We start from the raw sequence: 27,962 nt of genomic DNA, 5'->3' as shown, positions 1-27,962 counted from the left end.
TCAGTATGCCCGGAATTTTGGAAAGGATGCCAAAAAATGTTTGTTTCTGCTTGCGACGAAATGATTCTTTTCAAGAAGAGAGTGTTTTATTCCTCTGTACTTAAACTATCTCCTTTTTAAACTGTCAGGCTTTCCATCGCGAAATCCCGATAATATCTGCGATCGTGAAACAGAAAATGGTTTGCAATAGTCTTTCAGGTTTAAAGCGCAAATGTGAGTCAGTTTCTGTTTTCAAAAATATATATATAAAGTCACCACTGGAAGCAGCAGAAATTACTGTAGTCGATCGTCATTGCAGTCAAATCCTGATGTTTCACGAAACATCAGGAGTATAAGAGCATGTTCACCAAATTACGAATGCTAATTTAGAGACTAATAACGAGCCGAATAACCAGCGTTAAATCGCCAATGTTGCCAAATTACGAATGTTAAATCACCAATATCACCAAATAACAAGTGTCAAGTTGCCAATCTTACCAAATAATGAGTGCTGAATCGCCAAACATTGTGTTGATTCTTCTCAAATTCTCTCCCATTCTGCAACAATTTCTTTCCGAGTATAAAAAAATTGAAAACTTATAAAAAACATTTTTAGACCATTTGAACTGCTGCTGTTCCAGACGGCAAATAGTGCCCTAAGTCAGCAAAAATCATCTTAAATAGACTGGTGTGAAAAATGTTATGACAGCCGCTCTTTCAATCAAGGTGTCAAAAGCCTGAAACACCAAAAACAAGCTGATAAAAATATGTTTGATAACAAAAGACAGTGCAGTTGTTTTATTTTGAAAAGGGGTGAAGGTTAATGAAAATATTCTTGTAAGTTAATTTCGCTGCTCCCAATTTATAAATATCTGCTCCAAAACTGCTTAATATCTTATATTTTGTTGCTCCAATACTGCTCAGAATCCTGAATTTTGCTGCTCTAAAACTGCTCCGAAATGGACTTTGTCACTTGTCACCCCTGTACTTCTATAACCATTCTTTTTGAAAATTTATTGGAATGCACAATGAAATCGTGATAAAACAGTGCTGTGACCAAGAAAAATTATCATTGTAGAGGGATTATCGTTGTATTAAGTGGCAATATTATTATCACGTGCCACCAAATTTTTACTGTTGCTGACATATTTTCTTAGTCAGTGTCACTAGTACCAAACCAAAACACTAAACCCAATCTTTGCCTTTTGCTGGACTGCAGAATACTGCTGTTGAGTGGGGAGGGTGGAAAACTATGGCAACCCACTTTATTGGTGTAATGAGCTATGTTTGAAAAGGAAAACTTACAAAAGATTGTGCTTGATATAATCATAATTCCAAAATAAGGACACATACTGTACTATCACTCAAGGGTCAATTCACATGAATCTATATTCTCAAATCAATATCTTATGTAGTTGCATTAAAATATTAAATCATTATACTATAAAAGGTTCACATTTCTGGACAGAATTCTAACATAATTAATATGTATAAAATATATATACACACATTTTTGAATTTAAAAAAAAAAAACTTCCAGGGAAAACAACACAAAAATGAAGCTCTGAAATTTTCCAAAATTCTTGACAATGTTTGAGAAGGAAAATTTACAATTAATAAAATGTGTACTAGTAGAGAGAAAATATGCTCTTAGTGTTCATTCTCTGCAAGAAATTGTTATTCATCAGTTGATTAATCAGTTAGATTTATTGCTTCTTTTAAACTATTTTACCTCATCACACTTTTGTGTACTTGACAGAAAGTAGCTGCATTGACAACCTCATTTACACTTTTGATGAACAGATGAAGAGGTTAAAAATATATTGAAGGCAATTTTTTTGAGTGAGATGTAAAAAAAAAAAATATTGTAGCGTTTTTCGATTTTCTTTACGATCTCTTACGTATATTTCGCATAGTAATGTATTTTACATTATTCTAATTTCCTGTTAACGTTTTTCATTTTCCTATTTTTAATTATTATTATTATCTAGCTTTAGCAATAGTGTTAGTATGCCTCGGCTAGTGTTGTGTAGAGCTTGCGACGGGAGGTTTCCCTGGTCTAGGGGTATAGTAGCTGATAGTTTCAATTGTAAAGGGTGCGTGGATAGGAAAAGGCTGGAACTTGAGGTCGAAGCTTTACAGGAAAAAGTTAGGGTACTAGAGGGCCCGGTTATAACGGAGCCTCTGGTCATCGAGCCACCTGTTGATGAAGAAGCAATCTCCACGAACAATGACAGTTTAGAGGGCGAATGGGTGGTGGTGGATGAGGTAGAGGGGGATAGTGATAGGGGTTTAATCATCAGCGATTCTATGGTTAGGGAACTTGGGAACCGAATGTGTAGGGATTTTCGGTGTTTCGAGCGCTGTTGTCTTCCTGGGGGGAAGATTGGCAACGTTCAAGACGTTTTTCATCGCCGAAAGTTGCCCTTGCGGGTGATTCTGTGGGTGGGAACGAATGAGGTAGGAGCGAATATTAGTGAGTCCCTGTCAGAGTACCGGGATTTACTATTATCCGCTAGGGAGGGGGGGGGGGTTCAGATGTGGCAGTGATTCCAGTGCTGCCAAGGGGTAGTAGGGGTATAGGAATAGGATCCACCAATTCAATATAGGCCTGAAGGACATTTGCTCCTCACTAGGGGTCACAGGATTTATTATTATCCGCTAGGGAGGGGGGGGGGTTCAGATGTGGCAGTGATTCCAGTGCTGCCAAGGGGTAGTAGGGGTATAGGAATAGGATCCACCAATTCAATATAGGCCTGAAGGACATTTGCTCCTCACTTGGGGTCACGTTCTTGGAGCTTCCCACATTTACCGATAGGTGGCTTCGTTCGGATGGGATCCATCTAAATAAGGGGGGGGGGTCTGGGAGGTTTACGATAGTAAACCTCCGATAGTTAGGTCAGGTTTTTTACTCCCAGACCACGTAGTCGGGAATGCGGGTTAGTTAATGATAATCACAACAGTACTGACGGGGAATTACCCACCTCTGACTTGAATGGCTTCTCGATTAACACTAAATCACCGGGCAAATTAAAATGTTAGATAATAAATGCCAGGAGCTTGGGTAATAAGAAAGATTTTTTAGAAATTATGATAGTTGTGGAGGGCTTGGATCTTATAGCCATTACAGAATCTTGGGCAAACGATGGGGATGAATCTTTCTTACACATCTCCGGATACGATACTTTTTTGAGAAATAGATCTGATAGGAAAGGGGGTGGAGTGTTGATATACGTGAAATCATGTTTGAAGGCTAGAGAGTGTAACGTGCAGAGAAGTGATATTGAAACCATATGGGTTGAACTTGAGAACAAAAGACGTCATAAGCTTATTGTTGGGGTTTGTTACAATCCACCGAATAGGGATCAAAACTACATCGCCAAAATGCATGATGAAATTTCCTACATGTGTAAGCGAAAGAAGGTTCTCATACTAGGGGATTTCAATTACCCGGGTATTGATTGGGAGAACCTTTCATCTGGAAATCAGTATGAAAGAGACTTTCTTAAGTTGGTGCTCGAAAATTTTTTGTATCAGCATGTATCAGAAGCCACTAGGGGTACTGCTATTTTGGATTTAGTTCTTACTAGTTCTGAGGATCTAGTTGAACATGTTTCGGTGGGGGAAGAGTTTTCTTCCAGTGATCATCGTATCGTCAGATTTCACTGTAACTTTTCCTCGGGTAAGGTTGATAACAAAAGACTGGTTCCTTGTTTTCGGAGAACTAACTTTGATGTTTTGCGAAGAAGGTTAGCGGAAGTTTTCAAAGACCGGTTGGAATCAGTAGGGGTGGTAAGTCAATGGGAAGAATTTAGTATGAAGCTGTCCTCTGTTTTGCACGACGTCATACCCTTTGTTCGAAAAAAGCGTGTTTGTACATCACACCCTCTATGGTTCACGGATAGCGTGCGGAACCTTTATCTTGAAAAGAAAAGAGCATTCAGAGAGTATAAAAGTGGACGAGGTGACCTATCATTGTTTACTGATAAAAGAAGACTGTTGAAGAAAGCGATAAGGGATAGTAAAAAGCAAGTTGAATCTAGGTTGGCAGATAACATTGGCTCTGACCCAAAATCATTTTTTCGATACGTCAATAATGGATGTAAGGGGACAGTTGGCCCCCTCTCAATAGGAGGCTCAAAAGTAGAGAGCAATGTAGGCATGTGTAGTGCTTTCAATGACTTTTTCGCGTCGGTTTTTAATGGAGATAATGATATTCGATATACGGGTGTTGCATGGGGTAATAAAACCTTCAACGATATTCAAGTAGAAGACGTGGAGGTCCTAAATCTTCTAAGAAATGTATGTGCAAGCAAAGCACCAGATGATATCTATCCCAGGGTCCTCAGGGAATGTGCCAATGAATTGTTGGGGCAGTCGCACAGATATACAGGAGTAGTGTTGCTGAGGGTATCGTCCCAAGAGATTGGAAACTTGCTAATGTTGTTCCGATATTTAAGAAGGGTAGTAGAGAAGCTGTGTCCAATTATCGTCCAGTGAGTTTGACGAGCTCCCTCTCGAAAATTTTGGAAATTATCATCAAAAGGCAGTTTGTGAAGTGGATAGACGAGAATAATGTATTGTCGGATAATCAGCATGGGTTCAGGAAGGGAAAGTCATGTGTAACTAACCTCCTTTGCTTCTATGATCACGTGACTAAGGCTTTGGGTAAGAGCAAAAATGTAGACGTTGTTTACCTTGATTTCCAGAAGGCATTCGATCAGGTCCAACATGGTAAACTCTTGAAGCATTTACACGAGATTAGAATTGGGGGCAACTTGCTGAATTGGATAGAATCATGGTTAAGAGATAGGTCACAACGAGTTATGGTGAACGGGGAATTCTCTGGTTGGACAGACGTCACAAGTGGAGTTCCTCAGGGAAGTGTCCTTGGGTCCTTGGCCCCATACTTTTTTCACTTTTTATAGATAAACTCGATCAGGGTATCGATTGGGATTACTAGCAAATTCGCAGATGATGTGAAGCTAATGGGGGTAATCGGGAATGAAAGCGATAGGGCGTTGCTCCAGACCAACTTAAACAGGATTGCAGCATGGGCAAATGAATGGAGCATGACGTTTAGCGTTGATAAGTGCATGGTCGCTCATTTTGGTTCGAACAATCCACGATTCTCTTACGAGTTGAATGGTGTCACTATCCCGGATGCAACTAGGGTCACCGATTTGGGAATTCTCATGGACGAGCGACTTAGGTTTTCTGAACATTGTTCAGCGGTGGTCAAAAAAGCGAATAGAATGCTTGGTCTCATTTTCAAAAAGGTCTCTTCACGTTCTCCTAAAGTCATTCTTCCGCTTTTTCGAGGCTTAGTTCGTCCTGGACTGGAGTATGCTGTAAGGTTTTGGAGACCATGCCTACAGAGGGACTTAGACTTGGTTGAAGGGGTGCAGAGAAGAGCTATGCGTGTCCTTATTGGCACACAGGGCTTGAGTTATGAAGAGAGACTTCATTTTTTGAATATGATTACATTGGATGAACGCAGGTGTCGACGAGATATGATCGAAGTGTTCAAAATTTTCACTGGGATGGACCATGAACTTTTATTACACCGCCAATCGACTGCTTTTACAAGAGGACACCAGTATCGATTGGTGAGGGACAATGCAAGGTTATGGTGTCGCAGGGAATTTTTCTCTAATAGGGTTGTTAATAAATGGAATAGCTTACCCCCGGAGGTAGTAAGTTGTAACACAATTGACACGTTTAAAAAGAAATACGATAAACATGTTGGGGTAAATCGAGAAGCTATCCATTCTTAGAATAAGACAACCATAAGTATTCTTTATGGGCGTTGTATAATATTTTATCATGTGTATATATTGTTTATAATTTGTGTTAATTGCATTTTTAATTGGGTTGCTGTATTTTTTAAATATATGACATCCATATTTTTATGGGCATCTTTTTATCAGCCACCTCATTGGGCATTTTGCCTGTTGTGGCATTGTATTTATATTTCTATTTGTATTTAAAAAATATTGCTGTTGGGGATTTATCAAAGTAAAGGAGATATTGTTATATAGAGAAGCGTTTAACTTTACACTCTAGGCAATTCCAAAAAAAATATTTGAAAAAATTTCATTGTAAAGGAATTTATTGTTATATTGTGTATTATTGTAGTAAGGTTTCACTATATTCCTGGATTTGCCCCATAAGCCTTTTTTTCTAATTGCCTGTAAGGGAAAAATTCAGAAAGTTCCATAGAAAAAGCTAAGATCTTGAAGTTATATATCAGGTCTTCATATCAAGAAATAGGAGACCCTAGAAATGGCTTATGAAAATTTGCTATGCTTAAATGAACTTGCATGTGCACTTGCAAATTACTTTGTATATATATTTTTAAACCCCAGGGTGGATACTATTGACCACCCAATAATCACACATGTGATTCCTTGTGAAAAACTAATATGGGGAAAAGTGTTTTTATAGTTCTTTGATTTGATCCATAATTAATGAAAAAATCAAAAAATGCCCTAAAAAACTAAAAATCAACTCTTTAAAAATTGATTACATCACTTCATAATCCTGCCAAATTCACCACACGTACACCAAACGTACAACTTGGTGCTTTTGAAGTCAGATAACAATGGTATGACTAAAGAGGAATTGAAAGGGCAAAAAGTTTTTTTTCCTTGTGTGTGTGTGTGCACTTTACAAATTTTTATGCAATCATTGCACCCAAAAATAAAAGTGTTTTAGCTTTGATCACAACTGTGCGAAACGTCTGTGTTCATTTGATTTGTTGCATTTAAATGAATAAAGTATCACTAACAATTTTGAGATGTTCTAACTTAGAGGTTTCTGAATATATTTACATGTTGCATCTATTCCCCTTCCCAAGGATGGGGCTGATGGAGCTCTATCCCTAAGGTCCGAGACAACTATAATTTTTTTGTTTTTTCATGCTATAAATTCAAGGGTCCATGAAAAGTCTGACTTGTAGGCCCGCCAAAGATCCCAGTCTGGGGGCCCTAGATATAGGGGGCCATGGTTGTACCACAGCTTTTGATTGTAATTCTGCAACACAGTTTGATTAACACAAGCTTGTTGAATGAAATCTATCACAGTTACAAATTGCCATGATGAAGTCTTAACAAATATAGTTTAAAAATTTTACAGCATCTCATTTATGTTATGAGTGTATATATGAAAGAATATTCTCAAAACATATTTAGAAAAAAACAGCAAAGAGATGACTTTCATTTTGAAAATTGAGACCTAAGGGGAAAGGACATGATTTTTCAGAAAAAATTAAGAAACGGAATATAAGAGCATCTCAAAGGGGCAGCAATATTAGTTGTGCCGGTTGTGGTGAGAGCCTAAAGTCTGTCTCAGCTAAGAGGGGCTCAGAGCAACCGCCCCCTTATAAATACACCCTCAAATAAAACAATGTGAAAAAATTACCAAGTTCTGCATGAATCATACAGGCTGAAATAAATTTTGAAGTTGTCAGGATATTTTTTTTTATAAAGGTAAAGTAAATTTATTAATATTTCAGCACGGTAAAAATTAACTGCAATCACAAGCAAATGAAAAATCTTTATTGTAACATGTAGAAATAGGTATGAAAATTTGACTCGATAAATAATTAATAGAAAAATCAAAACCAATGATTATTTTTTATATGTTAATTCATAAAGTAATTAGTAGGACAGTAATTATTTTTAATATGTTAATTCATAAAGTAATTAGTAGGACTAAGATTTTTATAACCTAAAATGCTTGAAAATGCTGTATAAAAAATGCATTTATGCCCTAAAAAAACTGAAAATATGCTCTATGAAACAAAAATTACCTAAAAAAATTTTCCTCTTCTATTTTTGGTAAAGTTAATTTTGGCAAAATCATGTACAAATGAGGAATACTCTAATGAAATTAAAAATATTTGAAATAATCAGTTGTAGCTTGAACTGAAATTCTTTGATTTACCAATTGCCAAATGTGTAGGCCTCTCATAGACTCAGTATAACACAGTTTTTTATTATTACAGTAAAACCTTGATAAGTCGTCACCTCAAGTTATCAAAAAATTATGACGGCTTAAGCGGAGTTCCGTCCGATTTAATGTGCAATGTTATGAAACTCGTATAAATTTAAAGTAATATGACATTTATTAAAGTATGAATCAAAATAACAATATTAATAAAATTTATAGATTACGAAAGAAAAAAAAAGATAAAAAATTGCTATTATTTTATCTCTTATTACTTAAATTATTGTGGTGAAATGTACTGTACACTTTGATTTATACTAGTAATTTTTAATTTAGACTAACAGAGCAACTGTTTGAATAATTAGCTTTTCTTCATAACAGAAAACTCTATTGCACATTAATTTTACATATACATCAAATTTAATTTTAGTGTTTTAATTCTTCATCAGTAGTTCATGATGCAAATACAAAGTAATCTCGAACACTTTTGACTTGATGGAGGGGCCCTGGGCTGTGAAAAGTAAACTGAAGACCTCAAATTGGGAAAGTATGTCAAATTTTTTTCAACAAAGATATTTTGCTTAAATTTCAAGTCCTAAATTATAGTAGAGTCCATGCTTTCTATGATTATTTATTATCCGTGCCCGTTTCACTTTGACTTTAACTTGATTAATTTGATTCTTTGATTTATGTAATTTTTGATTACCTTTATGCAATCTTTGACATATCAATAAATTTTGGTTTTGCCAGAGATGCCCTGCCCCCCCCCCCCGATATACAAAATACTAAATTGTAGAACTAAAATGTCATTTAATTTGGCAATGCTAACTTGTACATGAAGCTTAAGAAACTCCTATAACTTATCCTTGGTCAAACTTAGTTATTCTCCCTTCTGCACTATGATATGGTATATTTATTAGCATTTATAATGCAATGGTTTTCCAATTGAAGATGTATTTAATTTTAAATGTGCAAAACAAATGCTTTGGGTATCAAGTCCTGTCAGCTCTGCTTTGGTTGAAAATACTCTTTAAAACTTTGTGAACACCCTGAGCTCTAAGAAATTTAATGAAAATAAATTAGTTTAATTAGTGCATTAAAGAATAAATAAGTATATTAACAGATTCTGTGTGAGAATTTTTGCATGGAATAAAATTTTAGGCAGATCACAGATCAGAAAATTTAAAATATCAAAATAGATTCTCCTTAATTATAATTCCAAATATAAAACCCTTTAATCTATACATAAAAGTATTTTTTATTTAGCATATCTCTCAGGTTAAAAACTATTTGACAACATTGACAATAAGTTTTTTTACTGTTTTAATACTGATTTATAGTTTCTGAAGTCTAACTCTGTGATGCCCCATAACATACATATTTTGAATAAGCGGCTCTATTCCACTTAGCAAATTGAACATAGGTAATCAGTGAATTAGATAAAATGAACTACAAAACTATATTTTATATGTTCAAGAGACTTATGTTGAAAAATTCAAAATTGCAAATTATAATCAATATTTTGCTTTAATTATTGTAATAAATTAATGTTTAAAAATAAAACATAGTAATATACAAAAAAGTAAGTTTTTCATTATGTTATATACCTATTGTGTTCAAAACATTATCGAAAAGCATTCATTTAGGTTTTTGACAGTTTAAACCTGTTTTTGACGCTTGTCATGTCAAAAACCCAACCCTGCTTATCAGGGTGACGACTTAACAAGGTTTTACTGTATTTTTGTTTCTGTAGCAAAATGAGTTTTTCGTATACCAGTATGGGATGGTTGCGTGTGTTACAATTCGAGACAAACATGTTAATTAGGCAAATATGTTTTGAACACAAAACATTCAACGTCAAAAATCCTATCAAGGAAAAGTAAACCAATAATGATTAACATATTTTTGTTCACGTATTATATAAGATTTCAATCAAATTTCAGTTCTTTTTAAATATACAGAAATAATTTTTATAACAATCTATTTTTAAAGTACTTATATTAATAAAAAATGGGCATGTGTGCTTTTAAATTGTGTTTCTCTCATTTTGCTTAATCGTATCATTTTCCAAGCTAGTACGAATATAACGAAATTCATGTGTAATGAACAAATTCACTGTTTTTTTTTTTTTATTAGTAAATGGGTCTGACTGTACAAAATATTTTCTACATTTTTTTTGACTTTGTGACGAAGTTCAACTGTATTCCATCTTGTTTTTCTGTATTGATATGTTAATACCTATAGGCAAATAACCTACTGAATTCTTGCTTCCAAATTCAAAGACAGGTGACAGCACTTCTTGAACATATAACAACATAAATCATATATTAATGTACTGCTATGTTATCCTTGAGGGGGAAGAGGATGGGAAGGAGGACTTTAGAGATCACCAGAAAACTTTAAGGACAAGACTAGTGTGTGCAACAGGTCTTTTTTATAAAATTTTCTCTTTAGTTTGAAGAGGGGGGAATCACTAGTATACGAATGTACAGATGTTCTGAACACAGAAATCCTTTTTTTTTTATCTTGTCCTTTCTCACACAGAACACAGAAATCCTTTTTTTTTTATCTTGTCCTTTCTCACACAGAACACAGAAATCCTTTTTTTTTTATCTTGTCCTTTTCTTTTTTTCTTGTCCTTTTTTATCTTGTCTTTCAGTAGAAGATGAGATGACAAGGAAAAAAATTGCTTCAAATTGAAAACGCAGAAATATGTGAAATAATGCCTTAAAATCATTAAAATATGCTCTATTATGTAAAAATAGTGAAATATGTAAAAAAATGAAAAATATGCACCGTCAGAAATCCTAGTCCTAATAATTAGTTTGATTAAAAGTTTCCAATTTAATTGTTATTATTTTACTGTTTCCACCAGTCACCTTCGTCAAGTTACCATTTTTACATTCTTCAATGAAGCTTTTTATACGTAATAGCTTCAATGAAATTTTTAAATTGCTCCAAAAATAATGCTCTGTTTTATTGATCAGCATGCAATCCGATTAAAATGACAGCATAAAAAAATTATCGTGCAGTAAACACTGCACTGCATGCACTTTTCCCTAAAAAAATTTGACTTTGCAGTAAAGGAGAGCAAATTATCACATTTTAGCAAAATAGTGTTAATTTTTTGGGAAAACAATGTCAAATAGATCATCTCATTTGGCTAACACTTTAAAAATCTAATGATAAATTTGACAACATAGTGGACAAGTTTATTACATAATAACAAAGTTAACATTATACGGTTCACAAAGCAAAAAGCATCAATTGTGAAAGACAATCTAACTTGGCTTTTAATGGATGTAATATATTAGTTCATTTTCAAGAAGCTGCAATTGTCTTGTGGGGATGAAAATTTACTTTGTTCTGTGTTTGGTGTGTAACTGACCATTGCAAAAATAAGACGTCACAGAAATTCAAAACTTTATAACTCCATGTGTGGTTCGAATCTATCAAAAGAACACACTTGGCAAAGATGGCGTCGTGAAGGAAATGAAGGGACTGCCAAGGGACCCATTGGAGAGGAAGGCATTGTGGAGAGACTCAAAAGAAGAGGTAGCAAGAGCATGTGTTTTTGATATGTTGTCATCCGTTTCTAAATTTTCCTTAAATTTTACCGATATATAATCAAGAAAATATGTATATAAACGTTTAATTATACAGGCCACAAAGTGATGGATTTTATTTGAGAACCATGAACTTTATTGGCACAGTTAGTTGGATTAAAATCCATTGGGAAATTCTTGGCAGGATAGAGCATAGTCATTGTGAAGGGTCGATGGTACAAGACCATTAGAGAGAAAATGGCCGTCCCCAGTTCTCCCTCGAATGGACACTAGGGCACCATCCTGATGCTATTGCGGTATTGTTCTTAGCCCTGAGAAAAGAGGAGAGAAACTTGAGATGTCGTTCCTGTGGGGAAGAGAAAAAGTGGCACCACCCCGGTTCTGTTGTAGTAAGCTGGTTTCGTGGGACATTTGCAGTTTCTTGTCTGGTGGGTGGGAGTCACCTTGACTCCAGTTGAAAGAGAAAAAAGGTAGAGGATGGCATATTCAATGAAAAGGTCTTCCGTAGATAAAATCAAAGAAGATTTGAAGATAGCATATTTGATCAGAGGGTCCTCCTTGGATGAAATCAAAGAAAATTTGAAGGTGCTAGCTATTTGTGATTTGGATATCGAGTTATGGCCAGAATTTGAAATCTTTCAGATTCGCTAAAGTTATCGAGGAGAAAATAGGGGAAAAGGGATACGATGAAGGAATATGTGGAGAAATGATGAATCGAATTGCCAGCACAAGAAAAGAAAAAACAGAACAGGATGAATGGGATAGTGAAGAAGTGCTGAAATAGAACATGAGTTGGAATTAGTATGGATTATAAAGCTGAGGTGAGAAGAAATGACAGCAATCATGCTGGGAACTTGGGAACACCGATCAGAGAATTTTCTAATATGATGTAGAAGTCGAAGATGGAAGCTATTGCCAAAGGGAAATCAAAAGTGACTTGTTATGCTCGCAGATAGATTTTCAGAAAATCTATAAATGAGGATGCTGGAATCATATTGAAATCATTTGCAATGCTTCCAGATGTGAATAGTGTGAAATCCGGTTCAAAGAAGACAACACATTCTGAGGCCATGAGTGCTGCAAATAGTTGCAATCAGGTGAGTGTACATGCCATCCCCATATAGCTGTGGTCAAGTCCTTATCGAGTGCAAATTTTGTTGACATGGACTGTACCAATAAGTATCATCATCACCATAGGCGGAGATAGACTTGGAAGTCTGGGGGGCACGATGATGATGATGTCAATTCGTATATACATATATATATTAGATCAATCGACTCCACCTTTGATGCTGGGAAGGCAATGCCCCCCCCCCCACCCCACCCCAGTATCTCCGCCCATTATCATCACTCAAAGATTATTGGTTGAGCTTCTCCCAAATAGGGCATGTGAGGTTTAAATCCAGATTTGAAACACCTGAATATGATGTGAAGGAAATAAAGAGACCCAATAAAGAGGAAGGCATGGAAGACTCGGAGGAAGAGGTAGTGAGAGCATGTGTGTTTCTGATGTTATCTGTTTCTAAATTTTCCTTAAATGTTGCCCATATGTAATCAATAAAATGTGTATATAAATGTTTAATTTTACGCAGGCCACGAAGTGATGAATTTTATTTGAGAACCGTGTGAACTTTACATTCCCTAAATATTCGTCTGATCCCAAAACAGAAAACACTTTCCTTTATTAGTTTTTCACAAGGAATCGTGTGTGGTTATTGGGTGGTCAATAGTATCCACCCTGTATATAAGGAATCCATCTATCAAAACATGTAGTCTTCATTATTTCATTATAAACTAGGCAGAAATACCTGCCATTGCCCAGGAAAAATATTAAATGCACCAAGTATGGCAGCTATAGTTTTATCTGCATATATCAACCTCATTCAGTGTTCAGATGAATAAAACAACAATCTTAGACTCAAGTTAATTGTGAGAGAAACAATTGTGTGGGGCTAGCCAATGCAAGGGAGAAGGTGGGAAACATCACTCTCTTAAAAACACCCATGGAAATACCCCCACCCCTTATTCATATAACACCTACTTTTACATAGAAATTCTGTCTTCAAAACCGATTTTTATTTTCTCACTAGTGAGAGGAAATGCCTTTCCTTTCCTTCCTTACTGAATAGGGAAGCAATGGTTTTGATGATTAGTTTTTGAAAAACTTGAAGCCTAATTCTTTGATTCATATCCTCCTGTTTTGTATAAATGAAAAAAAAATTGAAGATTTGTATTGAGAACACATGCATGAAGTAAAAATCCACATTTTATTCACACACATTACTATTTTTATTTTTAATGTCTGACCCAATAATGGAGGAAGATGAGATTGCTCAACATCATAGATGCGAAATGTCACTATTGGACTATATATGTAGCAGCCATGGGCAAACTGCAAAGGAATTTTTCTCTTCTAATTATCTTTAGTTGCACTGTCATTCGGAATCGCAAAATAAATTGTAGGTCCCGGTCTAATTAGTCCTCGTGTGCAGTAAATGACTGTGGTGCGACCAAAATGATCAAATGATCTTTAGTTGTGTCTGTTCACTACCCCATTATGAAAATAAGCCTAATCTACAGGGTGATTCATAAAAGAGATATGGGAAAAACTTAAAGAGGTGATAATACACACCAATACAAACAATTGTTATCAAAGAATGCATGGTCTAACATGAAACGCAAATGCCTTGCACGTTTCGAAACGGCTGCTCTGCAAACTTTAAAATGGGGAGAAAAAGAACATCATGCATGCAAATGTAACCTAGGGAAGAAGAAGAAACCTTATGTGAATCTGCGTCACAGTGAATAAAAGGCGTGGACGCCTGCCCTGTGAAGTTATTCCAGCATGCAACTGTTCTAACAGTTGTAACGCATGGGATAATGGCACACTTTAGCAATACTGAAAAAGCAGACACGCATGAATGAAATGCATGTCTGCTTTTTCAGTATCACTAAAGTGCACCATTATCCCATATGTTAGAACAGTTACACGCTAGAATAACTTTACAGGGCTGTCATCAGCGCGTTTTATTTACTGTGACACCGATTTGCATACGGTTTCTCCTTCCCTAGGTTACATTTGCATGCATGGTGTTCTTTTTCTCCCGATAAATTTCAACAGGAATGCCATTTTAATGTTTGCGGAGCGGCCATTTCAAAACATGCTAGCGCATTTGCGTTTCATGTTAGGCCATGCATTCTTCGACAATTGTTTGTATTGGAGTGTACTGTCATCTCTTAAAGTTTTCCCATCTTTTCTGAATCACCCTCTATAATTACAAAAGCTAAGAGCATTTTCTATTAAATAATAAAAATTTTATTTATAATCATTGTTAGAGTCCTTATGTGTCCCAAAAGTTTATGGAACCTAATGAATATATGCAAATTTGAAACTTGTAATTGTGATGTAAGGCTTGAAACCTTTAAATACGTCAAGTTGGAATAAAATGACAGTCTGGACAACTTCTCTTGTTGCCATGCCCGAGTGGCATGGTGGTAAGATGCTCATCTACCACCGTGAAGGTTGTTGTCAGTGTCCCGGGTTCGAACTCGAGGCGACCACCGATAGACAGCGCCTTCACTTCCAACTCATCTCACTAATGGCAGTAAATTGCAATATAGCGATATGGCCAGAGTTGGTGTTTGGTGAAGTAGTAGTCTTCTTGTTGCCAGATAAGCCTAAGTTGAAGAAATTTCATAAGCTCTACCTTGTTGCAAAAGCATAATTTATTGTGCTTTAGCCAGAAAGAGGCCTTACTATCTGAAAGCATGTTCAGGAAGACCTTGATGTACGACTTCAAATGATAATAGATTGATAAAGAGAATGGTGTCTTCCCAGGTAATGTCGATTTGTGGAATTGCTTAAACTTCTGGTTTGAATGCATTAAAAAATACAATTGTAAGAGGTATCAAAGAAACTGGTTGTATATGGTTTATAGTATAATGGCCTGCCAACAGCCCTTCTCAAAGCACCATGTAAGTAAGAGGATGGAGTGGGGGCTTGAAACCACATAGCTTGTAGAGACAAATGGATCAATGTTATTTTCAGTGACGAAAAGAAATGGAACTAATATGGTCTTGATGGTTATACAATGTATTGGGGCATGGTTTACAAAAAAAAAGCCTCTGGTACTTTAGCAGATATTAAGGTGTAGGTTCTGTGCGTTCAGTGGACACTTTTGGCATTCCTAGATGGGAGACAGGACTCACAGAAATAAAGATGCTGGCAGTTTATGCCGATATGAATCAACTTGATTTGATGATCACATGATTTAAATCACTTGATTTTTTTTAAATCATTGATTTAAATCACAAAATTTTAATTTCATTTTTTCTTTGTATTAATTTTGGTGATATTGAAGTAAAAGTAACCTAGTATGGCATGCATGGTTATTGAAATGTGGTAAAGTTCTTCATTAAAAGAAATATAGAAAATCTAATAAATATGGACTTGATCCTTATCACTAGATACAGTGCAGAAAGATAGCTATTCTATTTCTAGATTTTGTGCATGAAAAAAAATTGCAGAAAAATATAGGGAGCTAAACTTAGATATAACTGCACTAAGTATTTGCAATGCATTGGGGACACTATATAGGGTTCTCCTGATAAAAAACAAAAAAAAAATTTTTGTATAAAGTCTTGAATTCTATGTCCTAATTACTGATTAAAAATAATAATAGAGCTGTTGTACCAACATAAATACTGCTGGACTTGAAATTTTAATACTGAAAAGTGAAAAAGTGAGAGAAAAATGTTTTTTTACCAAATCTGTGTGTGTGTGGAAGAATAAAAATGTGTAAATTACTAAACAACATCATACAAGTCAATCATCATAATAAATGCATCCATCAATTGCGTGAGAAACAATCTGGTCCATAGAATGTTTTTCATTCAGTTGTACATAGAGTAAATCGAGAAACCTGCACCATATTCAATACTGAGTGGCCACCAGTCATTTACTTTAAGGCGGGAGCCCTTGTGAATAAAAGCAAACTACAAGAAAAATGTTAATCCATAAAGTTAATTCAGGCTCGATGACTTTTCATCTTACATAACCACAGATTTGTGGTGTTCATATTTCTTGCTTGTAGTTTCTTTGTTTATTATTCTTTACTTAGTTTATTTATTAATGTTGAATTAAATTTGAGAGATTCTGTGAAAAATATGAATTCTTAATGATTAGCAAGATTTGTTTTAATAAATAAGCAGTCATTTAATTTAAATTTTAAAAGCATGATTTTTTTTCATACACTGGATGCTGGAAAATCATCTCGTTTCTCTTGGGAAATTTCAGATAGACACAATTAGGTTTTCCAGCATGATAATACTTCTATCCATACATCCGATGGTACAAAAAATTTATTTGGAAATGAAAAATGTTACTTTATAGGACTGGCCACTAGTGAGCTCTGACCTCATCCATATAGAAAATGTGTGGAGTATAGTGACTCATAAAGTCCACTTGAATCTGTGACAGCTCAACTCTTGATGTATGCCTTGAAACATGCCATAAAAATTGAATAGTATAATTTGGACCCCCAATACTACAAAGTTTAGTTCTTCCAAAAGAAGATCACTTGTTTCATGTCATTCAGAATAATTGGAAAATGATCGGTTATTAACATGTTTGCCAGAAATTATGATGTATTTGATTGTTCTATAAACTTTTGGAACAGCTTGTATTTATGAGCTTTCTTCCAAATGAGTTGTTGAATACAAATTGCATCTGGTTTATTATAAAATATTTTTCATACACATTTTTGCAAACAATTTTTTTCATATTCCTTAAGGTTTTGGGACACAGTGTACCTAACAAACCTCAATTGGTTGTGGCTTTTGTGTATTGGTCAATGATTGCACAACCTGGATTTTAGATGAATGAAATCATAAAATTTTAAACACGTTAGATAAACTTCCTTGACATGCTCGAAGCAGCAGCATACCTTGCTTTCAATCTCTGTATTACTGCTGCTAACTGTCATTTCTTATTTGCATACAGGACTTCTATGTATATTTTGAACCTTTGATTATATATATATACAGGAGCCATATATATAGTGGAACCTCTTCATGGATTTAGAACACCAACAACATGCTTTGTTGCCTAAAAACCTATGTTGGGAAAATTTACAAAACTCAATAGAATATATATGTGTGTTGATCTCCCCAGTTGGAATTCAAAACAAACAAACATTCATTACAAACTCAGTAGAATGAATTTATATTATCTGCTAAGCTATTTGAATCTTTCAAGCATTTTTTCTTGCTTATGGTGTTTGCTTTATTGCAGGAAATGGCAGTGTTGTAAGAAAAATAAGGTTAAAAATTTTTTCACAATTTTAACTTTTTGTTTGAAATGATAATTTCCAATTTTTATTATCTTATTTTTAATTAGTATACATGTCTTGGCAGGTTTAGGACTTGATCAGTTCAAAAGGATTGAAATAAAGGTAAGAGCATTATTTGTCGTAATCAATAAAATGTTGACTTTTGTTAATAAAGTGGGGCCTAAATAATTTTAGCTCCTGTATTTTTCAACATCCTTTAACAAACTGATTTAATTTAGGGAAGAAAAATACTTATATTGATTTTTTTTTTCTTATGAAACAGGCATTCTAATAACATCCTTATGGTTTGCAGTTAATCTATCCTGGATCTATAAAATGACTATGAATTGCAACTTTATCATCAACATTGACATAGGATAATAATTATTAATTATTAAAATTCTATCATCAGTTACGAAACTGTTTCCCAAGTTTTAATAATTTATAATTATAATAATTGATTTTGGCTGCTACGTGATTCCCCACTGTTCTGGAATCAGCATCATTGCAGGATTTCTTATTTATTTATACAATATTGCTTGGCTGAGGCCTATACAAGGGAATGCGGTGGTGAAGTTTGACTCAAGAGACGATTGATGTTACAAAGGAACATGGGCGGAGATACAGGGGGGCATGGGGGGTCAAAGGTGGAGTCGACTGATCTAATGTATATATGCATATATGAATTGTCATCATCATCATCTTGCCCCCCCCCCAGCAATAATGGCCGTGCCCCCCCCCCCCCCTAGACTTCCAAGTCTATCTCTGCCTATGCAAAGGAAATCAGAAACTGTTGCACAATCAGTAATGTTTGATAGGAGGCTGTTCCAATCAGTTATTGTTCGAGAAAAGAAACTAAAAATTTGTGTGTGTGAAACAATCTGTGAATGCAAAGATGGGTTTCAATGTTTGTGAATGGTTAATTATTTTTGAAAAGTATGAAGCTGTGGAGTTAGAAAATTGGAAGTGTCGATATGAAAATGGCCATAAAGGATTTTCAAAAGGAAAGTTGATCAAGAGTCTACGGGTGAAAAGCGGTTGCATAATGAGTTGGCACTTGAGTTCAGTGACGGAGGCGGAGGATGACCAACAGTTGAGATTAAAGCGGACAGATTTATTTTCAATAGATTCTAATTTGTCAATGTTTGAGAAAGTATGGGGATATATATTTCACGGGCATATATGAGAGTACAGGAAGGATGTAGGTTTGGAAGCAGAGATGTCTGAGGTGACGGGTGGAGTTTTTGAGGTTTTGACGAAAAAAAAAAAAGTTTTTGGGGAGACATAAAAAACACAATCAGCATGGAGATTCCAACGGAGGTCAACAGAAATAATTACACCCAGATATTTATAATTATAAACTTCAGTGATTAAAGAGTTGTTGATAGTGTAAGGAGAATCGGGGGAAGTCTTGCGAGTAATTTTCATAAAAACTGTTTTTGAAGAATTAAGGTGTAATTGCCAGGATGAGCACCATTCTTTCTGATACAATGTTGAGGTTATTTTGCAGAGCTGCTTGATTGGATTTGTTGTGCAGTGTTTGGTAGATGAAGCAATCATCTGCAAAGAGTTTGATATGGCAATTGATGGAATTAGGAAGATCGTTAATATAGATCAAAAATAATAATGGTGAGAGGACCGAACCCTGGGAAGTGCCAGACTTAACCTCGAGAAGTGGGGAGTTCTGGTCCTTGAAGGAGAAAAACTGACTGCGGTTGGTTTGAGGAAGGCTTCCACCCATTTAAGCAGTTGAACACATAGGCCTAAGTTTTGGAGTTTAAGTAGGAGTTTATTGTGGGGCACCATGGCAAAAGCTTTAGAGAAATCCAAGAAAATTATATCAGTTTGGACGTTTTTGTCGATACTTCTTGATAAATTGTGTATGAAATGGGATGTGCTAATTTTATAGTTTCTGATAAAGATGATCGAAAGGCCTGTTAATTTGAGAAAAAGAAGTTTATTGAATCAAGGTGTGAGTGGATTTCCTTGGCAATTATATGCTTAAAAAGCTTGCAGCAAGTAGAGGTGATAGTGACTAGTCTGAAATTAAGGGGATTTGAAAGAGATTCTGATTTATGAATTGGGATAATTGTATTAATTTTCCAGTCAGAGGGCAAGTTAGATGTGTTTAAAGAGATGTTTTGAAGATAGTTACAAGATAATTAGAAATTTCATCAGAGCAAAATTTGAGAATGTTATTTGGGATCCCATCGGGGCCAGTGGAGTGGGGTCTCAGTTTTTTTAAAAGGTTCAGAAGGCCTGCTTTAGTGAAGAAGACAGGACTAGAGTTGAATAATGAATCGGAAAAGGAGTACTGAGAAAGAGTGGGGCAGGGGGGAAAACATAGGAAAAAGCCCAATTAAATTCTGTGGCAATATCAAGGTGAGAAGTAAGATCAGTGTTATCAATTTTAAGGTAAGAAGGGCCAGCTGATTTCGGGCAAAGAAAATTCCAAAATTTTTAGGGGTTAGTTTTAAGGCATTGAGGTAAAGCATTAGTTAGGTAATTTGTTTTTTGGTGGAGGATGAGATCATTAAGGTCATGTGCAGAGACAGAGATCTTATTTCTGAGAGAAAGGGAAGTTATTGAATTTAAGATTGGAGATATTTCTGCAATTTTTCCGTTTTAAATTGATAATATCACAATTGATGCAGGGATTAAAGATATATTTTGAAGAGGTATTTTTGATGGGAACAGAGGCTTTGCAATTTTCGATAACAGCTTTGAATTTACTCCAGAGAATATGAACATTATTTGAGGAAGAAGATGAAATGAAATCAGGGAAATGGGTGCGAAGAATATTTTGCAAAAGGGCCTTGTTAAAGTCTAGTTCTACAGCAGGAAGGGAAAGTGGGATGGAGGGAAAAACTTAAAAAGGGAATTTTGTGGTCAGAAATGCCATCAAAAACTGAGAAATCAGAAACCGGGATTTTATTTAAAACAGCAATTAGGTCTAATGTAGAGCTTGAGTGGTTCGAGATTCTTGTTGGTTCTAGAATAGTTTGAACGAGATTAAACTTAAGGAAAAGAAAAACTCTATTATTAATATAATGGTTACCTGCGAGAGGGACTCCATTTTGTGCCAGTCAATTCTGAGTAGGTTCCAGTCACCAGCTATGATTAGGAGGTGTGAATTATAAAATCTATCTAAAATTGGTTTCAATTCAACGAAACAGTGAAGATCTGGGGCGGGGGGTAAATAAAGAGAAAATATTGCTATAGGAGTGCAGCTTGACCATATTCAAAGCCTGATTTACAGAAACAGTTCATGATCATTCGTTATGAAACAGTTTTCCAAATTTTGCTTATCACTCTTATGCTATCAAGGAAATATACTTTCATTTACATATTGCATTCTGAACTTTCCATACTGTAAATGACGTTAAAAATTTTCAGATTTCAAACGATATGCTTTGATCGATATGTTGAACAACATAATCGGTATCAAGTGATACACATTTTCGATGTACTCCAGCTTAAAAATGTTAAAATGGGCATTAAATTATCAAAGAAAGAATAGAGAGAAACAGAATTTTCAAAATTTTTATTTGTCTTTAAAAATTTGTTGTTTAACAACTTGATCAAGAAAAGCAAAGTCTGGCTTCTTGTAGAATGTTTCCGAATTAAATTTGCTCACACAAAAATCATTATTTTTTTCTTACAACTTTGAATTATCCAAAACATTCAAAAAAATTCAAATTAATCAAGGAATTTTAACATCTAACCTGATGGAAAACTCAAGGGGAGTTCGTAAGAGTTTGAATTATCTGAAATTCAAATTAGCCAAGTTCTACTGTATATATTGAAGTGTGATATTATTTGGATTATTCAAATTTATTGTACTTAAACAACTACCGGGTTCATATAGATCAGAAAAAATCTAGAATTATCAGGAAAAAAATTCACTAAAAAAGCTAGGGAAATCAGAGGAAACAACCCAGTTTTTGGTCTAAAATTTGGAAATTTCTGACAAATCGAAAGCAAAAAATTAAGGAAATTTTTTTTTTTTTGTGGGAATAGGGAAATCGAACATAAGTTGCAATTTGATATTATCATAAATCTTGTTAATATATCATATATAATGTAATATTATTGTTAGTAAATCTCACAGTAAAACAAAAAAATATAGATACTGTCAAGGAGAAACAAGGATTTTGTAAATCTGTGTGAAAGAGTGTATTGCTGTGACTTTATCATAACTATGTATCATAAAATGTCATGCATAAAAAGTATCAGGGTAGTTCAGTTGCGATAATTTTGTAAGCTGACTTCAGTGAGCAACCGCGCATGAAGCATGTGTACATTTTGATTTTCCACGTGGGTATTTTTTATTTGAAAATCGTGAATAGTAAGAAAACTGTTTTCAATCTAGAATGGGCATATAAAAATCTAAATCCTTGGTGGGCTGAATGGATTGAAGCAGTCAAAAAAATGACTCATATAAAACACAGTGTCATCTTTGCAGCAAAATGTTTGATTTGAGCAACGTGGACAGACAAGAGCCATGCCAAGAGGAGCAAGGATATGGAATCAGAGGCATTTTGTAAACAGCCCCAGATTACTAAACTTTTCAGTTCTAGTGTTAACCACAAAGATGCCACTGACCCACTATAGCACGTCAAATACCCAAAATTTTAGAAAAGGATGCATAAAAATTTGGTTCACGCATCCCAGGGGACGCATTCTTTCCTAGTTCTAAGAAGAAAAGAAGTAGAGAGAAAAAAAAACACCTCCCAAAACTTTTCCCTTTCTTTTTCTTCTATCATTTATTGTGATCGTGTAACCTTGAAAAGGTTGTTTTATTACTTTGAAGTACAAATGAATCATTTTACTGTACTGTATTGATATACAAGCAGATTGTTGAAGATAACAGATATCTGCTTGCATCCCTGAATGAGAGGCTGTATACCGAATTTTAAAATTTCAGAGTTTCTATCCCCCTGCGGGTTTTATTCCCTCCGGTTACATACTGGAAATTACGGTACTTTCACGGCTATCTACTAGCATTCAAAGACAGCATCTATACGACGTAAATTCACCTTGTTCCTACAAGATTGCAAATGTACATTTTTTGAAAAATCAAGAAGGATTGGAATGCCCGTTCAAGTTGTATTTTCCAGATCGCTGAGACAAGAAATCGAATCTGTAAAAACTCCACCTTGAATATCCACAGTTTTGTCATCTAGCTGCCCCCAAAGCAGAATGTAATAAAATCTGTGACGTATGTCGCAGAACAATTAGGAAGAATTTCAAGAAAATGTGCAAAAAAACTATTACATGTATGGGGATTTTTACCGCAGAACGTTGCCAGTCAGGAGGGCTCGTCGCAGAACAGTGCTAAACATTCTGCTTTGGGGCTAGCTGCTCTGCTGTAGTCACCATTTTACATCGCGGAAAATCACAGGTGTGTACACAGAATCAGCTTTTGGAGGGGCACAAGGATTTCTTCCACATAAATTGTGGGTCACTAACACTCGAAAAAAATTTTAGATTAACAGTATAAAAGAATGTGTATTTTTTTTCTCCAGTATCCCAATATTTTAATTTGCTACAAAAATATATTTATGTATAATTTTTATCTCGGGGGCAACAAAGGGCCCTCTAAATTTTGCCTTTGGTGAAAATCCATTGGGTTTTAAATCCATGAATATTTCGATATATTCAATTAGGACCCCTTCTAGCAGCATCTGTTAAAGCAGTTGGTACAACATAGGATCGTAGGCAACTGAGAGGTTGGTGGTTTTAATCCTTGCCCATACTGATAATTTTTTCCCCTCTCTTACTTACATTTTTGTTTTTTGGATTGTTTTTTTTTTTCACCTGTATTCAAAGCTGTTATTGAATGTCCCAGCGTCATTGAAAGGATGCAGGGTCATGGTGTGCTTGCTGGGTGGGGGTGAAAATTCAGATTGGGCAATGCGAGCCAGCACTTTTTATTACTTTCTGCATGATAAAATGAAAGTATTTGATGTTTTTGATGTATATTTGATGTATATTGTAATTATTTTTCAAAAAATAGTGAATTTTTCACAAATGCAAATTTGAAAAGTAATAAATCATGCATGCATATGTGGGGCGGTGTGCTTGCTTCACCCATTGATCTGCCACCCCACATAGTAAGCACATCATAAACCTACACCCCACATTTGGGATTTCAAGACATTAAATAACAGCTTTGAGTGCAGGTGAAAAATTAATTAATTAAAAAAATAAAATAAATACCCAAAAAATTGAAGATGTAAGTAAAAGAAGGGGAAAGAAATGGCATTATGGGCAGGATTTAAACCGCAAATCTTTCGGTTGCCTTCTATTCTATGTCGTATCAACTTCTTTAACATCTGCTGCTAGCTTAATTAGTTGTCTTAATTAACTATGTCAATTCTCTCTAACGTCTTGTTGTTAATGCGCATGCATTCTCAGAATGGTCACCTATGGTAATCGCAAGTGAACATCAGTTTTTTTTGGATTATTCTTTATAAGCATTAGAAGTTGGTAGCCCCCAGGATAAGTGAGGTTCTACTGTAAAAATGACATGCTACTTCTGAAGAATCTATCTATGTAGCTCTCATCTGACCAGTAATCTTTAACTCATCGGCGTGCTATTTTGACTGAAAACTGAATGACAGTGTGATGCAATAAATGTCATGATTTGTTTCTGAAGAATCACTGTATGCTACATCAGTAAGCAAGACAAGCATAAACTAACTCATTGAAATGTTACTGTAATTTTTCGCATATAATCCAATCAGCAAAGACAGGAATTTCAAAAAATATTGAAAAAGCCGTCATACAAAATTTGCAGATTATTGACTGATTCAATATTAAAATAAATATACATATTGGTAAAAATGTGTGATAATAAAAATTAACTTATGTGCAATAACATATCAAATTTTTATTATTTTCACATGATTTTTTACTATTATGGTGAAACCTTGTTACAAGGATACTCGATATAATGATAAATTGCTCTACAATAATATTTTTTCATGTCTTGTTTTTTGGAGAAGTCTATATATACTCTAATGTTAAACTGCTGTCTCTCGATATAACGATAATCCCTCTACAATGATATTTTTTCTTGTTCCGCAGAGTATCGTTATATTGAGGTTTCACTGTATGATTTGATTAAAATCCTTTCAGTCACAAGCCTGATTATAAACAAAAAGTTATTGTATTTCATAAGTTTGGTTTCTTTTTGAACAGAGCTCGTATTTGTCTCTTCTATCACAGGCAGTTAGTTATATGTCACTGAATAATTTTTCATGTCCACTCAGCATTTTATGTCAATCATTCTGTTGGAATGAATGGAATCATCAATGAGCAATAAATTCATAATTTTGAAAAGAAGTGAATATTAATCTCTATATATGATTTCTGTAAGAAAGACCCTTAATCCAGAACACTGCATTCATATTGTTTTACGTTCCACAATTATTATATACTTCTTTTTTCTATTTTTCCTCAGACAGATGCTATTCATTTGCCTGGAAAGAGATTGTCGGAACTGGATGCAGGAATTTCAAATGTTAGTTTTTATTAATTCAAATTTTTAGCCAGCTTTGTGATTTATAAAACCAAATTCTATACATGCAGTTTTCAGTTTTTGCTGTTGTGTCACCAAATATGTGTAATATTTTTTAGTGCCTCACATTTCTTTCAACATGATATACTCTTCGATATGAAATTGTTTGTATGAATGTGTAACAAAAAATTTGTTTTTGTAGGTGCAGCTTACACACCTATTAGAAACATAATAGTTATATTTTAAAAATAAAATAGAAACATCCTATACATACTTAAATTAAGTCTCATAAATAATTAAATTCCTGCTATTTTTCATTTTCAATTATGAAGTGAAACCCTATTTATATTTGACTTTATGAGAACCAGGGGCAGCTTAAGCCAGGATGCAAGGAGTGTTGTGCACCCGGGTGGCAGTTTAGGCTTTGATTAAACACCAAAATTTTAAAAAATTTCAATTGTAAAAATTCACATGACATCATGCTTTTATGTGCTTTGTCACACAAAGGGTAAGTGTACATTTTGGTGCCCCCATGCAATAATTTTGCCGGAACCATCAAATAAAGGCAAAGAAAAATTTTGGTTTCTAATTATCCATTCAATTAAGCACCAGAAATGCCATTTATATAAATTTCTTAATAAAAGTCACCTCTCACTGTGCTTGTTCTCTACAGGATAAGTGCAAGTAATGATAACTTGTCAATAAAAGGTGTAATGTAGATTAAGTTATTTTGGCATAATTAAGAATATCAAAATAGTTCTGGTGCAAAAAATGGAACAGTTTCTTCAAAAGCAGGACTTATTGTCACTCAGACTTTGCTTGGTTAAACAGTAGTGTGGCTTTGTACTAAAAAAAGAATCAGGTTTATCCCAGGGTCACCCTCCCTCCTCAGCCTCCTGCCAGGGCAGCACATGAGGCTTTGCACCCGGGTGGCAGGTGAACTTAAGTCGCCTTGATGAGAACCACATTGAAGCATGATATAAAGAAAAAAGTCATATAACTGAAAAAATCAAGAAAAGTAGGCATAGCAAAAAATATCTTCCCTTAGATCAGTGATTCCCAACGTGGGCGGTAGAAGCTACGGGTATAACAGGATGCTGTGGGTTAGATTGCGATGGGAGAAAAAATTTCTGAAGAAGGGACGATGGGGCTAAAAAGGTTGGGAAACTATGCCTTAGATGATATGCAATAACCCCATCATTCAGTCCACTTTTCAATCCAGAAAGTAAAGAAGGCTTTTTCTGGAAGCTGCCTCAGAGAGAGTGAACCCTGCACAGCTAAAATAACGTCAGCATCTTCATTAAATTTTTTGCTACAGAGCTTTTCCTTCAACTTTGAATACAGCCCGAAATAGCATGTTGTGAGATCTGGACTGTAAGGGGGTTCTGGCATGATTTTAGTTTTGCGTTTACTCAATTATATTTCTAACTAGAAGTAGCAACATGCAGGTAGACATTATCATGATGTAGTGTCCAATTTCCTACCAGTTCACAACACTTTCTGCGCTTTTTTGTCGCAAACTTTTCAAAACTGAAACATAATGTGTAAATGTAATATATAAAAAAAACATGTCACAACCCCCCTAGAGTCAGGAACTCAAATCATACGATTTCTGGCTGTTTCCGATATTGAAGAAGAAATTTGGTGGCAGGAACTTTAATGGAGATGCTGATATTATTTTCATCTGGGATTCATCTGAATAGAGGAGTGAGGTCTGGGAGGTTTACAATAGGCTCAGGTCAGGTTTTTTACTCCCAGACCACATAGACAGGCATGCGGGTTAGTTATTGTTAATAATAACAGTATGGAAGGGGACCCACCTCTGACTTGGATGGCTTCTCGATTGACACTTAATCACAGGGCAAATTAAAATGTGTGCTAATAAATGCCAGGAGCTTGTGTAATAAGAAAGATTTTTAAGAAACTATGATATAACTGTGAAGGGCCTGGATCTTGTAGCTATTACAGAATCTTGGGCAAACAATGAGAGTGAATCTTTCTTACACATTTCAGTGTAAGGAAGATTCATCCAGGAAAGAAAGTTCCAGGAAGTGTCCTTGGCCCCATACTTTTTCCACTTTTTATCGATAAACTCGGTCAGGGTATTGTTGGGATTGTTATTCTCAGATGAAGGGAAGCTAATGAGGGTACTTGGGAATCAAAGTGATGGGGAGTTGCCCCAGACCAACTTAAACAGGATCGGAGCATGGGCAAATGAATGGAGCATGACGTTTAGTATTGACAAGTGCATGGTCACTCATTTTGGTTCCAACAACTCACATTTTTCTGAGCAGCTTAGGTTTTCTGAACATTGTTCAGCGGTGGTAAAAAAAAGCTAATAGAATGCTCGGTTTTATTTTCAAAAAGGTGTCTTCGTGTTGTTCTAAAGTCATTCTTCCGCTTTTCCAAGGCTTAGTTTGTCCTGGACTGGAGTCTGCTGTAAGGGTTTGAAGACCATACCTACAGAGGGACATAAACTTGGTTGAAGAGGCGCAGAGAAGAGCTATGCGTGTCCTTGTTGGCACGCAGTTTTTGAGTTATGAAGAGAGACTTCATTTTTCGAATATGTTTACATCGGATGAATACAGGTGTTGGGGGGATATGATCGAAGTT

The 27,962-nt window shown here is 35.1% G+C and overlaps 1 protein-coding gene across 1 annotated transcript in view; it reads left to right on the top strand.

Annotated features, from left to right (window-relative positions):
- MICU1 (Mitochondrial calcium uptake 1) overlaps positions 1–27,962 on the top strand; it is an 83,151-nt gene that overhangs the window by 25,379 nt on the left and 29,810 nt on the right. The window contains exons 5-6 of the mRNA XM_089233087.1: positions 17,910–17,947; positions 25,293–25,352. Of these exons, the coding sequence (XP_089089213.1) occupies positions 17,910–17,947; positions 25,293–25,352 (98 nt within the window). The remainder of the gene's footprint in view (positions 1–17,909; positions 17,948–25,292; positions 25,353–27,962) is intronic.

This window comes from Pholcus phalangioides, unplaced genomic scaffold, assembly GCF_987345545.1.
Source record: "Pholcus phalangioides strain wild (caught in Gottingen) unplaced genomic scaffold, Ppha-v1.0 ptg000007l_1, whole genome shotgun sequence".
In the NCBI taxonomy this organism is placed as follows: domain Eukaryota; kingdom Metazoa; phylum Arthropoda; class Arachnida; order Araneae; family Pholcidae; genus Pholcus; species Pholcus phalangioides.
Note: the sequence above shows the minus strand (reverse complement) of the source record. Positions and strands in the feature narration are given on the sequence as shown.